Source organism: Podarcis pityusensis, assembly GCF_964106645.2.
Source record: "Podarcis pityusensis genome assembly, chromosome: 5".
In the NCBI taxonomy this organism is placed as follows: Eukaryota; Metazoa; Chordata; class Lepidosauria; order Squamata; family Lacertidae; genus Podarcis; species Podarcis pityusensis.
In genome coordinates, this window is record NC_138032.1 from 77,701,104 (window position 1) to 77,715,878 (window position 14,775).

Below are 14,775 nucleotides of genomic sequence, written 5' to 3' on the forward strand. Positions count from 1 at the left end.
TGTTTAAGAGCAATATTGAAATTAATGTGTGAATGCTGGGCCCACAATCCTGCCTCTAGACTTACAGCTTTGAGGATTAAGAAGACACTTGGCAAGATGGTAGAATCTCAAGATGTTAAGATTTGACCAAGAAATGCCATTGGACTGCTATGCCTCTTCACTCAAGCAAGTATAGGGTCTGGTGGGATGGGGCTGGGTCTGATTTTCAGCCCCCTTCCTCACCACTTTTACAGGCTGCTAATATTAAATTTTTCAGTACTTTGTAGAAAATGGTATCATGTACACTATATGGTATACATGTGGATAGCCTCATTTTACTTTTTTTTGTTTTTGTTTTGAGCTGCGTTGAGATTTTCTTCACATTTTCAAACTCCCCTAAAACTCATTGAGTTCTGAATTTCATATTCAGATGATAGTGCTTTCTGTGAAAGCCGTAAGTTAAATGAATTAAACAGCGGAGGTGGGGGGAATAAGCTTTTTGCCTACCTGATGATACCTTATCAAGTCTTGGTGGATTAGCCTGCAGTCTGGGGCACTAAATAATTTACAAATTCCTTATGCCTTTTATGGTTTTGTGTGGGCGTGCCAGGATTTTTCTGGTGCCATTTGGAGTACCTAAGAAGCCATTTAATTTCATGCAAAACTACTATTCTCTTTTGCAATGCATATGGAACCTATTTGGATTTCAAAGAAAATCAGTTTCTGCCTTCCTCTGTGCTGCATGGAAAAATTATATACGTTTCATGACCAAAAACCAAAACGGCTACTATAAACCTATGCAGTAAGTCACCGTCAAGTGTGATGTGAAGAACAGACCAGAATACAATTCATACTCCCAGTGCTACGAATTCCCCAAAGACTGAGCACACAACATGGAACAGTTAAACGTCTCCGATAATTTAAGTGCCTGTAATCTTGTACTGTAAACTGTATCTTAGCTAGCTTTAAAAAAGGGAAGTTATTTATATAGTGTTCAGTGTACTTTTATTAGCTACATACCTGCTCTTTTGTATATGTGTAAACATAACATACTCACATCTGAAAATAATGAAACTTAATAATCATATTCAAGGTGAATGTGACTTGCAGAAATGTTGGATAGTCTGTCAAAGTATGTGCATGGATACTACAAAGATATAAAAATTTCCCTTTTAGAGGCATTCATTAAGACCCTTAATGCAATATTAGAGTGAATTCAAATAAATGTGAGGATGTGTTAAAATTTTGTTCTATAGGTTGCAAACAGTAAATGGTCAGGCAAAAGATTGCAGTATTTTTTTTTAATTTATAGATGTACAAATCTTATTTAACATTTCCTTAAATCATTGCTTTTTTCAGTGATGCCTTTAAAGTATTAGTATCAGCTGAACAGTTCACGGGATACATAAGCTATGAATTAATTTATTTTGAATGCAACAAGTCAGACAATATTGTGCCACGGATCTTGAGCAAAGGTGTGTCATTTCTTTTCCGTCCAGTACCAAGAAAGCAATTGGGCTGACGTTCTAAAATGTCTTTTTGTTTTGTTTTGCACAGGTAGCTGGTAAATATTTGCCATAAATCAAATTATTACACTAGACTACTGCTTTCAGGGAACGCTTTCCACCGTTAATTGACGTGTTTAAGAACTTCTGCATGGATTGCTGTTTGTCAGAGAGTATTTTGAAGATTCAAGAATTGTTTGTAGGTACACTCAGTCCACTTGCTGGGCCTGTTTGGCCTCAATATTACATTCTCGTAAGCCGAGTATATACTCTAGGACACTTTCAGCTGTCCACTATGGCTCTGAATAGCAGAGGAAGATCAGTAGTGGTAGACAAGTGGTCTCGGGAAGTCTGTCTGCTTTTACTGATCATCTTGAGGCACCTCTGACATAATCTCTTGAGGAACCCCAGGATTCCTGGGAGTGCAGATTGAAAACTGATGTAGGCTATATTAAAATACAATGTTAACAAATACATGTTTACGAGTTTTGTCAGAATAGTTGGTGAAGTGTATATTTTCCATCATCCAGAATGGAATATTTGTTTTCTTGTTTTAAGTGCCATGTAAGTTGGGTAGCTTTTTAAGTGGTGCATTATATGCTGACATTTAATTTTAATATTGACGAGAATCTAAAATAAAGCAAATGCCAATACTATCTCAGAGCCACTGGGTTGCATCCAAATTAAGTTATTTGCCCTTAAGCCACTTTTTCTCCCAATGAGAACTAACTTAGTAATGACTAACTTTTCACATTGAATTCAGTGGAACCTAAGTTTAACTAACATGGTTTGGATTTAGTCCATTGTTCCTAGAGTCCAGACATATCTATGGGCTATTTCATGTCCCTGATACTCTCTTAGGAGACATTTTAGCTAGAGCAGAGGGAATAGCCCATTATTTCTGAACACACTGCATTTTGTAGTAGAAGCAACAGATGTCTGGCATTTCACTTTCTAATTGGAAGCGCCACATTCCTTCCAGCTATGCAATTAGTAGAAATGAAATTTGCCTCAAAAGGACTTGAGATTGTTAAACAAGTTTTGAAATAATTTCCTTCCAAAATTTAGTACTATTAGCATAATGTTTATGAAAAGTTTTGTTCTTTTAGCTAGCTCAACTGTGACCTTTGCTAATTTTTTCTTCTTGATTTCATCACATGGGAGTAAGATTCAAAATCTCATTTACTAAAGTAAATTTTATTTTTGATCTCTTGCCCTCTCCACCCCTTGGCAATTTTACATAAGAGCAAGGGGAGAAATTGTACTCTGGCTTCTTCATGGTACTAATCATTCTGTGTCCATGTTTCTTTGGATCCCTTCTACCAGTTGTATGACTGTCCCACCTATATTGGGGTTTGTTTTTTAATGACATCTTTAACACCTCTGTAGATCACCTTATTGATCTGACCAAAGCTGTGCTTGGAAGTCATTTGTTGCACTCATACTAATTCAGCAGTTGTAAAAATGTTTGACTAATTCATGATTGTAAATTAATTTTCAATTGGGAGTAGATGCAAGTAGCAATTCTGCTATATGGTTGCACTTGATGTGTGGTAGAATCCTTCTTACTATTTGGTGGCCAAACAGCCTCACATATGAGCTTCTGCAGTGTGGTTTTATCTCCAGGCTACCACCAAATATTCCTGGTGGCAGCTTGCAGACAAATGACATATATCTGATTCACCTGGTGAGCCAATACAATGTGAAGGATGTGGCCACTCACAGAGGCATTTTCAAGTGGCCATGACATCACAGCCAAAGAGTGAGAAGTGACCTTAAATGTGGCAAAATTGAATTATACCATTCTCAAGAGAATTGGTATGTTTTTTAAACATTATTGCCTTATCATAACGCCAACAGACTCATTTCATACTAATGTTATCTTTTATTAGACTATGTTTAGTATGTGTGTGTGTCAATTCTTTAAAAACACATGCTTGCTTATGTCTTCCATTGTGTACTATACACACTAGTAATTTCCCACTTGCAAACGAATGTGTACCTTGAAGCTTTGAGAGTATCATGATAGTTAGATTAATGAAAAGTATAATGGTTTTATTGCTCCCTTGTTCCTTATGAAGCGGACTTTTCAACTCTCCCTCTTTTTTAAGGAAGCTGCAGCATTTTGCAAAGCTGTGCCACCCTTGGGAATTTGAAAGCAGCAGGGGCAGCTCCATTTAAGCCTGTAAGGAAGGTTGGTTAGTGTTAAGAAATTAACCCAAATGCTGAATGTATTTTGCAGTAAGGAATACTAGAGGAACGAGAATGAATGGAAATCTCCCCTTGGAATTCTGTTTGCTTGTTTTCTAAAATATTCCTAAAAGCCAATATTGTAATTAAATTGGGTGGTGTTTTCTGCTCTGCAAAATATTTTTCTCCCATTAACCATTGTCATCTGAGAGAACTTATTAATTATCTAATAACAATCAGCCAAGACTATTGGTATATATTTTGAATATCACACTTCTTTTTTTAAAAAAAAAAAAGCAAAAAGCCATCATTTCACTAAGTTCTGACTAGTGCCATAAAAAAACCAAACCTATTTGCTTCTTATGCCATAAAAATGCCTACCTCCATAAATACATTTCTTGAGTGGCCGCTGTCACCTTTTGCTTGATGTAACACCTTCATATTCCCAGAATCAGCCTCTTTATGAACCCATAACGCCTGTTTGTGTCGCTAACAGCATCAGTTTCCCATGTCTATTTCGATAAATGCTTTCCCCTGATACTCTTCTCAGCTCTAAACATTATTTGTCATTGGCCTCATGACACTACTGTCATTGCATCTGTACCTTTCCAGTGCAAGGGAAACAGACTTTTCCATTTCCCCCATACATTTGTGAGCACTACAACTTCTCTGTTTAAATAGAGTAAGCTGACAACACTACAAATTTGTAGGTTGCCTTCTTCAGTAATGCTGTCTGACGTCAAGGTGTGATCTGAAATACTAGAACAAAATTTATTATTTTCACGCTGCATACTAATTTAAATACTGAGTCTTCTGCCCAGTTTCAATGTGAGAGGACTCAGATTTGGCTGGTCTTTTAGAAAAGTAATTATGTACCTTTTGCCTCATCTTGTGATGGTAGCTATTGTTGGCCTAGTCATTCATATTGAATCCTCATCACTTATATCATGTCTCCCAAACCCATTTTGGTGGATTGCAGAAGTTTGTAGAAAAAGAGACGGGACAGGTCACCAGACACTTCTTTACTACAAGGGAGATTTGTTGTGTAAACAGGAGTGTTCTTGCACAACTCCCACTCATTCTAAACTGGTGTTAAAGTTTCTGGTGGATTGTGCCCAAAATGAAAGACTTATTTCTTGTATCAAATGTGGAATTAACAATACTTCAAATGATCATCTCATTGAACAATTGCCTTGTTGTATAGTACCCCTGAATGCAATATAGATGCCCACATACTGTATTCATGTTTTGTGCTCTGACTTACCCATGCCCAATATAAAAATGTACAATATTGTATACAGAAAGAATAATGTAGCTAACCTATAGAAGATGTAAATAAAAAGGAGAGGGTGAAAGAAGCAGTATGATTATACTCATTTTGTTATATATATATACCACAAGTTTAGAATGTTTTTTAATTGTAACAGGCTAAGTGTCTTTTTGTACAGCATCTGATTTAAAAGGTGCCTTAAGTTTACCATGAATTGCTTTGTTCTGTACACAAATTTATGTCAATGTATCATTTTTAAGTAAATAACCTTATTTTAGTAAACATTAGTAATATATTTGTTTGTTAACCGTTGCATATTGGTGATCAAACATCCACACACATGGTTGTATGCTGAAGATCATGTCTCACAAGTAATTTGTACTGCAGTATAGTCGTACCTTGGAAGTCAAACGGAGTCCATTCGACTTCCAAAACGTTTGAAACCAAAGCACGGCTTCTGATTGGCTGCAGGAAGCTCCTGCAGCCAATCGGAAGCTGTGGAAGCTCCATCAGATGTTCAGGCTCCAAAGAACATTTGCAAACCGGAACACTCACTTCCGGGTTTGCGGCACTTGGAATCCAAGGTACGAATTGCTTCCTTACTTCAGTCTTTCCTGGTAACTTTTCAGATGCACCAAAAGTGGAGCCCCAGACATTGATCATTCACTGGTTCTGTGTATTTTTAAAGTAAAACAGGCCATTCATAATTGCAACAATGTGCACTCCCATGTGTTCAAACCAAGGTCCAAAATACCTTGTGAGAAGTTTCCCTCCACCATTCTGCAAGAAAAATCTCTTGAATCTGGGTGCAGAATTATACCTCATACACAGCATCAGGCTGCTGTTAAAAATGTTACCCCTTCTGTTTTGTTCTTCCATCTCCCCTGTAGCATGTGAAACCGCTTACCTCAAGTTGTACATAACATACGCGCATAAACCTTAGGATTGCCCCTGTCTGCTGAACCTTTTTCTGTAGCATTTATAAAACAAACCACACACATAGTTTAGTTTTATCAAAGTACATACAGATAATGTATATTCACAGTTATCTTTCTGCAGTTTTGGAACTTAGCTGGAATCATGCATATGAGGAGTTTTATTCACAATAATTTGGCCTTGAAATAATCATTTGATGTCCAGTATTTGCACATCTACATGAAACTGGGTTAAATGCTTATCAGTGGAAGTTTTATGATTCCTGCACTTGAACTATTAAAATGTGCAAAGCAAAACTACAGCCAGGTGTACAAAACAAAGAGTATTTATTGAGAATGTACGCAAAGTGATACAGTCCTCGTAAGTATAGACACCATAATTTCATAACACTTTAGGAATAGAAATGCCTCATTTTGTTCATCTGAAAGTCCCTCCTGTGTGTTTTCTGATATCGCTAGCATGACAGAGAATGGCACCATGCCAGTTTTTTTTTTATGTAGGAGTGCCTGTCCTGGATTTTTTTTATATAAAAAAATAAATCTTGAAATGAATGATTTTCCACTGGAAACTTATATCCGGTGAAGAATGAACAATGTTCTTATAAATAAGACAAGGGGAGCATTTTTAGTCTGAGGAAGAATAGAATCAAATGCATGATAAAGTATCAAAGGGATGGAGCGGGGAAAACCTGGGGCTTCCTGATATTTCCCATAATCCCTGACTGATCATGGCTAGGGCCAAGAAGTGTTGGGAATCCAGCAGCAGCTGAAGGCCACAAGTGACCCATCCTTGCTCTAATGTCTTTCACAAAGCCTTTGCAACATACAAACTCCATTTCTTCCTCATTTGTGACACCGCTAAGCAACGACTGAACTATTTCTAGGAAGCAGCACTGAGGCGAATCAAGGGCTGGGACTACATTTAAAAGTGCACACAGCAAAACTCGCCGTCTTTGGGCTAGTACAGGTTAGCCGTGTGTGTATAGCAAAGTATCATTTATGACTTTGGGACCTTTTATTTTTCAAGTTTTGAATATCAGAAATCCAGCCATGCTTAATCCAGCTGGGTTCTGCTTCGCTCCAGTGCCCTGCACCAGTTCAAACCACATGAGCTCACCCTTCTTGAGCTCCACAAGTGCAAAAGTAGCCAGAGAGCCTCCACTTGCCTTTCTCTTTTTGGTGTCGATGAGCGTCATTCTTTGCCGGTTGCTGAAGACCAGTTGCCCCAAGGCAGGTCCTGGTGCAAGCTCCACGCTGATGGCAACAAGGTAAACCCCAGTATGAGGAGACTTGAAGTAGCCGTGTTCAGGGAAATAACCCCCTCCGTAATTAAGATACGTTCCGTTGAGGCTCAGCTCTCCTCTGGCTTCCGAATACCTCACATAAAAGGCCACATATGTACCTAGATGGGGGAGAGGGAGAGTTTACATACAGTGCATACAGTTATCCAAAGTCCCAGAACATTTCCAGTTTACCGTGCAAGATGCTTTCAAGTGTCTCCCAGGCCAGGCGCTGAGGTGAGCTTCCATCTCAAAAACGAGGTAGGTCTTCCATTTCCCCAAATTCTTCCCTGCTTGGATATTGAGTACAGCTGCAGAATTCCTGGATTTGTCACTGCCGCTGCCTCACATTACAAAGCCACCCCTGCCCCACATTCCCCCTTTGCCAGGTACTCGGATGAGGCAAGAGGGGAATGTTTGGGGTGGCAAGAGGTATTTTTCTTTCCCTCCGTGACTAGGTGTTTGGGCTTACGGGAGCGGTAGTTGCTCTAAGGGCTTCTGTAAAGGGAAAAACTACATATTCCAAGGCACACTGTTGGCAACTATGACAGGATAATGGTTTGGGGAGGGGGGGGCTCTTAGTGTGCATTTGTTATACCTACTACTAGGTAAAGAGAAGGGAGGGGATGTTGGGGGGGGCAATGGGGTGGCGAGACCATCATACCAAATCTGCAGGTTGGCTCTGGAAATTTGCATGGGTTTTCCCAGTTGTCAAAATGTTGAAACACACCTTTCTAGACTACAGCTCAGAGAAAACGGAACAAAAGCACTGTTCTGCCAGGAGATGGAGCTACACTGTAATTCAACGAGCAAACTAATTCAAGAAACCACTGTTGAGTTCTGTGCCTCTTTAGCACAAACTCCCCGAGTTATTTTGTTCACTGTTTTACATAATTGGCCGTCTCATGGCACCCGTGCCGCCCTTTCAGGAAAAACAATTCAAGTGGAAACTAAGGTTCGTTTGCATAGGATAAGACTTTAAAATACTCAGTATTATCCTTGCCCCCATCTGTGAAACTTACAATATCTTATGTGCCCTTTTGTTCCATGCAAACCCACCCCTGTAAGCCATTTATAAATCTCACTGAATTTTATCACAGAGTTTTGCCAGCATATGGCATGGCAAAAGTGGCACTCCTATAGAAGAGGGAATTTCAACAACTTTTAAATACTTATTTTCTTTCTGTGCAATGGATTACCTACTTTCCACACTCCAAGTAAACTCTGGTTTAAGTTGAAAATGCTCATTTGATGCTAAGCTTCAGAAAGTGCTGGCATCATAATGGCTCTTGTACCTTTGTTAGGATGTGTTCCGTCAAAATTCAGAGTGTAGCGGACTAAATGTTCTCTTCTGCACTTATTGACAGGACTGGCTTGATGGAGTCCAGAAGCTTCCTGATCAATAGTTCAGAATAAGAGTGGAGTTTGCCGAGAGGAAATATGAAATAGATCTAGAAGTTCCTGTGGACATGAAGCTGCCCAAAGTGGCTGGGGCAACTCAGCCAGATGGGTGGGGTATTATCATCATAATCAACAACAATATCATATGCTTTAATGCAATTGAAATTTAAGAAGTTGCCTTATGCTAGGTCAGGTTATTTGTCTGCCAGGGATGGGGGAATCTTTGGCCTAGTATGTTGCTAGACTCCAACTCTCATCATTCCTGACCATTGGCCATGCTGGCTGGGGCTGATGGGAGCTGGAGTTCAGCAGCATATGGAGGGTCCCAGGGCTCCCTGCCCATGGCCAAGCCCACAACTGCCTACTCTTGACTGGCAGCAGCTGTTCATGGGTGTGAACTAGTTCTTTTCTAACCAGGGCTTCCCATGCTGTAGAACACCCAGCAGAGATTCGGCAGGCATCTCTTGGAGACTTCCTTTCTGCACCACCCTGATGTTTTGTGAGAGGGCAGTATATAAATACTTTTATAAGTACAGTGGGACCTTGGTTGTTGAACTTAATCCATTCCAGGAGTCCAACTCCCAGAACCATTCGAAAACCAAGACGCGGCTTCCGATTGGCTGCAGGAGCTTCCTGCACTCAATTGGAAGTTTGGCTTCCAAAAAATGTTTGCAAACCAGAACACTTCCTTCCAGGTTTGTGGCGTTTGGGAGCCAATTTGTTTGGGAGCCAAGCCGTTCGGCAACCTAGGTACCACTGCCAATGAAATATTTACACTTATTTTGCATCACCCTGGAACATATTGATGGAGGGTAGTTAAGAAATATTTGAAATATAATAAACTTCCCCAAGCTGGTTGGGCCTGATGTCCAAAACATCTAGAGAGCCTCAAGTGGGTAGATCATGATGAGGTTATTATAGGCGGTTGATGGAAGAAACGTACCTGTCTCCAGGATCTCTGCATGTATCTTGTTTCTTCCGTTTAAGGTACCTTCCCTACGACTGCTGGCTTCTTTCTTGTCTCTCATTTTTTGCCCCTCTTGAAGCTGCTTCCTCATCCTCCTGCCCACCAGCGACTGAATCTTTGTGACATCCAAGCTTACATTTGCAGCGGCTAATTCCTTGTTGCTTCCAAACAGCTTTTGAAAGATCTGCAGGTGCTCTTCAAGGATTTGCTGGGCTGACGCAAGGTCTTCCCTCAAATTCTCCACTGAGCCACTGAGTGGTTCCACTAGGCTGGCTATGGTGTAATTACAGCAGAAATCAGCACCATCCCTCTGCAACTTATATTTATGCATCTCCCTGCTGAGGTGCCCAATCTCTTTCTTCAGAGTCATGATATCGTGATATGCTGGGTCATCCAGAGCATCCTCCATGGCAGCTTCATGGTTTGGCTCCATGTGTTCCACTCCACTGCGTTGGGTGGTAACCTCCTGCGCTGTGTCCTCTGTTTTCCTTTCCAACATAGGATGCTTAAGAGATATATGGACATTGGGGTTGTCTCCATGGTCCATCATCTCCAAAGAGTGAATTGTCTTCATAAGATATTCCAGTGTATAATTTTGCTCCTTGAGTTCGTCAGAGATTAGCCTGATAGTCTTTTGAAGCTGCTCTATGGATAATTCTACAGGACTTGAGTCCTCTTCCAACAAGATCTCCATGTTTTCTTCTCCAATCAAGGCCTTTAGTGCTAGCTCATGTCTCATTGCATCAAACAACAAAGAGTTAAAAGAGCTGTTGAGATATTTGATATGCCCGTGCATCTTCTCATCATTTTTTTCCAGGATGCCAATATTGTCAGACAGCTTTTCTGCATGAGAATTGAGGAGGGACATGCCACCTTCCAGCTTTTGACTCTGCTTCTGTTGGCTTTCTAGAACCTGATGTATAATAGGGAAAGCTGCATTAAGATCCTTTAAGCGTGCCTCAAGTTGCTTTATTTCTTCTCTGTTGACCTGAGTGATGTTCACTAGATCCTCTGTAACAACATGTGAAGATGGTGTTTCGCAATGACATTCTTTCAGAGACCTCTCTAAATCCCAGTGGCTGTCTTCAATATTGGACAGAGTGTTGTTGAGAACAAGAATCTTCCTTTCCAGATCATCCCTGTATTCCTCTATTATAAGACTCTTCTCTATTAAATCAACTCTGAACTCCTCCAGGTCGTGCTTCAAGGTGGCTTTCAAGCTCGCAATGGAATCGGTTAGTTCTGTGTAGTCCTCATCAGACTCATCAAAAATTTTGGTCAGCTGCTGTGCATGCGCTGCCAGGGTCTCATTGAGGATCTGAATGTCCCTCTCAATAAATGCTTCGTTTTGACTGCCAAATTGTATTGGGTATACTGCTAAATTTCTATTCAGAGTCTTGAGCTCATCTTCAAGCTTGTTTTGCTGCTGTCTCATGTCTGTCAGGCTGCTGTTTAAGGCTGACAAATAGAAGTGTTGTGTCTTTTGGTGTCTCTTGAGCTTCAGATCAGTGTCTGCTTTGATCATGGTGAGATTGTAGTGTAAGGCTGCCTGCTGCGAGTGTAAATGACTCTCTATTTCTCTCTTCACATGGTCCACTCTCAAAATGTTGGCTTGAACCTTGGATTCAAACTTCGTTCCCAACTCTTGAAAATCTTTCTTGGGCACGGTGCTTTCTTGGAACCTCTCTATACTTTTCCGATTGGCCTCGACGTTCTTTGAGAGATTTTTCACGGCAGCAGAAAGATCCTGTAGACTTTTATTGAAGCTTGCCCAGGCTGGGTCGAAATGCTCCTTCAAGAAACTCTGCACATGGGGAAAGAGTGTTTGCTGGAGGAATTGCTCCTGTACTTCTGAAATACAAATAAAAACAATATAAGGTAACGTGGGCAGTTATTCCTTTAGAATTGTGTGCCTGCCTTTGACGTCAATTCAGAAACTGCAGCTGGTGCAGAATTCAATGGCCACACTGCTGGCTGGAGCAAGACAGTGCAAGAAGATAACACTTTATTGTGGCACAACTGCATTGGGTACCAATTAGCCCAAGGCAACTCAAAAGTGCTGGTTTGGACCTATAAAACCATATGCCACTCAGGAACCCCAATAGCTCAAGGGCCACCTCTCCCTACATGAACCATATCAGATTCTGTGGTCATTATCTGAGACCCTTCTGCCCATGCCTCGTCTGAGGGAGGAGGCACAAGAACAGGCCTTTTCAGTGGTGGCTCCTTGCTTGTGGAATGCTCTCCCAAGGGAAGCACACAGGGTGCCATCTTTAGTTTCAGCCACCAGGCAAAACATTTCTTTTAAACCAGGCCCTCAGCCCCTAAGTTGGAGGGTTTTAGATATCTGTGGCCTCTTACTTGGATGGGACATATGTGATTCTAGGTTTTTATTCTGTTCTGGTTTCTTATAATTGGTTTTAACGCTTATACTATTTTGTACATCACTTTGGGCCACTTTTTTGTGAAAAACGTGACTCATAAATACAATTAATAATAATCATTAAATGCCGATGATGGAATCATAGCTCATCCAATCTTGAATGCTCAGGCCAGCTCAAGCACTCCCCCAGCAAATATACTTAGGGCAGGGCAAGCAGCACATGAATTATTATGTAATACAATTAATTGCCACCCTTCCTTCAGTGAGCTCAGAGTGACTTGAGTGCTCGACACACCCAAACACCCATTTTATCATCACAGTAACCCATAAAAATGGGCTGAGCCAAGCTCAGACAGTGAGCTTGATGACTGAGCTGGGGAAGGAGATTTTGAAGCAGATTTTTACGGCCAGTAATTTTGTGCCATGGTTCCCTCTGAGCACCCTCGATTCAGACCAGGAGTGGAAGGCACTTAAGGACAAGGATTCAGAAGGGGAGGAAGAGACTATGTGGCAAGTTGCAAGGTGCAAAACTTGCTGGAACGACTTCACAGCTCCCGTGCAGTCTTTGAACCCTTGCTGCTATTCTCAGACTCCGGAACCTTGGCGCTTGCTCTCAGACCGGATTTATTGTTGCAGCTCCTTTGCCTTGCAATAACATCTTGACTATATCCTGCTCTTTTTCCAGCTGCTGAGTTCGTACATTTAGGCTGCTCTGCTTAAAGTATACTTCTTTACGTACAAGTAAACACACCCGTTATCTGGTTCTGGGCTGGAGCCAGGACTATGAGCGCAAGTGGTGTGTCAAAACTTGCAAATACAAATGCCTCCTCTTAAACTTCTCCAAGCTAAATGCACACCATTTCCAACCATTCTGCAATAGGGCTGGGCTTCCAGATCCCCAACGTGCCCTCATTTAGTCACACTCCAGTTTGTCAAGAGTCCTGCCCGTCAATGACTTGTGCACCCAACTCTGCCCACCCTTTTGTGGCTGTGCTCTCACCTGATTGGTTGTGGCTCGCTGCTCGCCTTGTGCTGCTGCCGTTATAATGAAGCACCTTCTGTAAGACTCCCAAGTTGCTCGTGGCCTGGTGAATATCGTTCTGCAGATCTTCCAGCAGGGCTTCGTGGCTTTCTTGGGCTTCTGCGATATCTCCTGATCCCAACAACAAAGGGCAGGAACAAATGAAACCATTTACAATGTACCTCAGCCTGGAAGGTAGCATTACTTGGAGGAAAGCATTAGAAAACACTGCAGAGCACCCCTGCACACAGCTAACAGCTGCCTGCTCCACTCTGCCCCCCACTCCACCCCCAGCCCTATAGACCCAGGAGAAATGTCAGGGAGAACCATTACAACACCCGTTGTTCAAGTACAGTGGTACCTCTGGTTGCAAACGGGATCCGTTCCGGAGTTGCGTTCGCAACCTGAGCAGAATGCAACCCGCGCCTGCGTGTGCGTGGAATGTGATTCGCCGCTTCTGCGCATGCACGTGATGTCATTTTGAGCGTCTGCGCTTGCGCAAGTGGTGAAACCCAGAAGTAACCCGTTCAGTTACTTCCGGGTCGCCGCGGTACGTATTCTGAAAGAACGTAACCTGAACCTAACGTAACAAGAGGTAAGACTGTAATTTAAGGAAGATTTGGGCCATTAGTTTCTCATCCATTTGCAAAGCTCTGTTAGGCTGCAACCCTATGCTTACTTACCTGGGAGTAAGTCTCACTGAACTCAGTGAAGTTAACTTCTAAGTATTAATAATAATAATAATAATAATAATAATAATAATATTCAGGTAGCTATGCTTTGCTTGAATAGACCAACACCATACATTGCAAAAATATTCTATCCTATGAAGAAATGTCATGCAGATGGATAAATGGTTTAAGGGATGCATTATTCTAATGGTGAAACAATATATTGAATTAAAACATACTCTGGCTGGAGAACTCTTCTTGTTCTTCCTCCCAGCTTTCCGGCTGATTGGTGGACACCGGAAGAAAATTAGGATCTGCAAATTAAGTTTGCCAAGTCAGTGATTCTCTTTTTGCAGTTCAGCACTGTGGGGGAGGGTATTTTCATTTAGGTAGAGTCTGGATTCATAAAGCATCCCTAACATTAATCTCTTGCTTCCAGACATGCTGGTGAATTAGAATTATAGCACCTAATATATAAATAAACATAATTACCATGGGTATAGTACTGTATGAGTATTCAGAGCACTTCACAGTCATTCTGAGAATCCTTATGACAGCCATGTAAGGTAGGCCAATTATCCCCATATTGCAGCAGTTGGGGCAGAATGAGACCAAAGTACATAGGCTAAGGTCAATGCAATAAAATAAAAATAAAATAAAAATAGGAACTTTGCCAACTTCTCCAACCTCTGCCAATCTCATCCCCCTACTCTACCAGAAGAAGACAAAAATGCAAAAAGATGTGTATCCAGGAAAAGTGTTTATGAAAATGCACATATTTTGTGGGAAAATCACATAAAAATACGCGTTCTATCAGGAGTAACTGCTTGAAAACATGTATATTAGTCAACACTGCATAAAATGTGTTTATTAGGAGAAATTTGCACTAAATGCTGATAATTTTTATGATTTTTCTCAACAACACCACCACCAACAAAACTGAATGTGAGAAATGGGAAATGGGAAAAACCAAAATGGGTAATACTAGCCTGGTAAAGAGGAGACTGAGAGGAGATATGACAGCCATCTTCAAATATCTAAAGAGCTGCCACACGGAACATGGAGCAACCTTGCTTTCTCCTGCCCTGGATGGTAGGACTCGAACCAATGGCATCGAGTTACAAGAAAGGAGATTGTGACTAAGTGTTAGGAAGAACTTTTTGGTGGTAAGAG

The 14,775-nt window shown here is 41.1% G+C and overlaps 2 protein-coding genes across 2 annotated transcripts in view; one reads left to right on the forward strand and one right to left on the reverse strand.

Annotated features, from left to right (window-relative positions):
- The window catches only part of BMPR1A (bone morphogenetic protein receptor type 1A), a 57,160-nt gene extending 51,934 nt beyond the window's left edge, over positions 1-5,226 (forward strand). Inside the window, exon 13 of the mRNA XM_081005010.1 lies at positions 1-5,226. Coding sequence (XP_080861136.1) covers positions 1-126 — 126 coding nt within the window. The 3' untranslated portion in view covers positions 127-5,226.
- The window catches only part of MMRN2 (multimerin 2), a 26,640-nt gene continuing 15,829 nt past the window's right edge, over positions 3,965-14,775 (reverse strand). Inside the window, exons 4-7 of the mRNA XM_081004910.1 lie at positions 13,842-13,916; positions 12,911-13,063; positions 9,504-11,378; positions 3,965-7,281 (exon numbers count right to left, since the gene is read on the reverse strand). Of these exons, the coding sequence (XP_080861036.1) occupies positions 6,902-7,281; positions 9,504-11,378; positions 12,911-13,063; positions 13,842-13,916 (2,483 nt within the window). The 3' untranslated portion in view covers positions 3,965-6,901. The remainder of the gene's footprint in view (positions 7,282-9,503; positions 11,379-12,910; positions 13,064-13,841; positions 13,917-14,775) is intronic.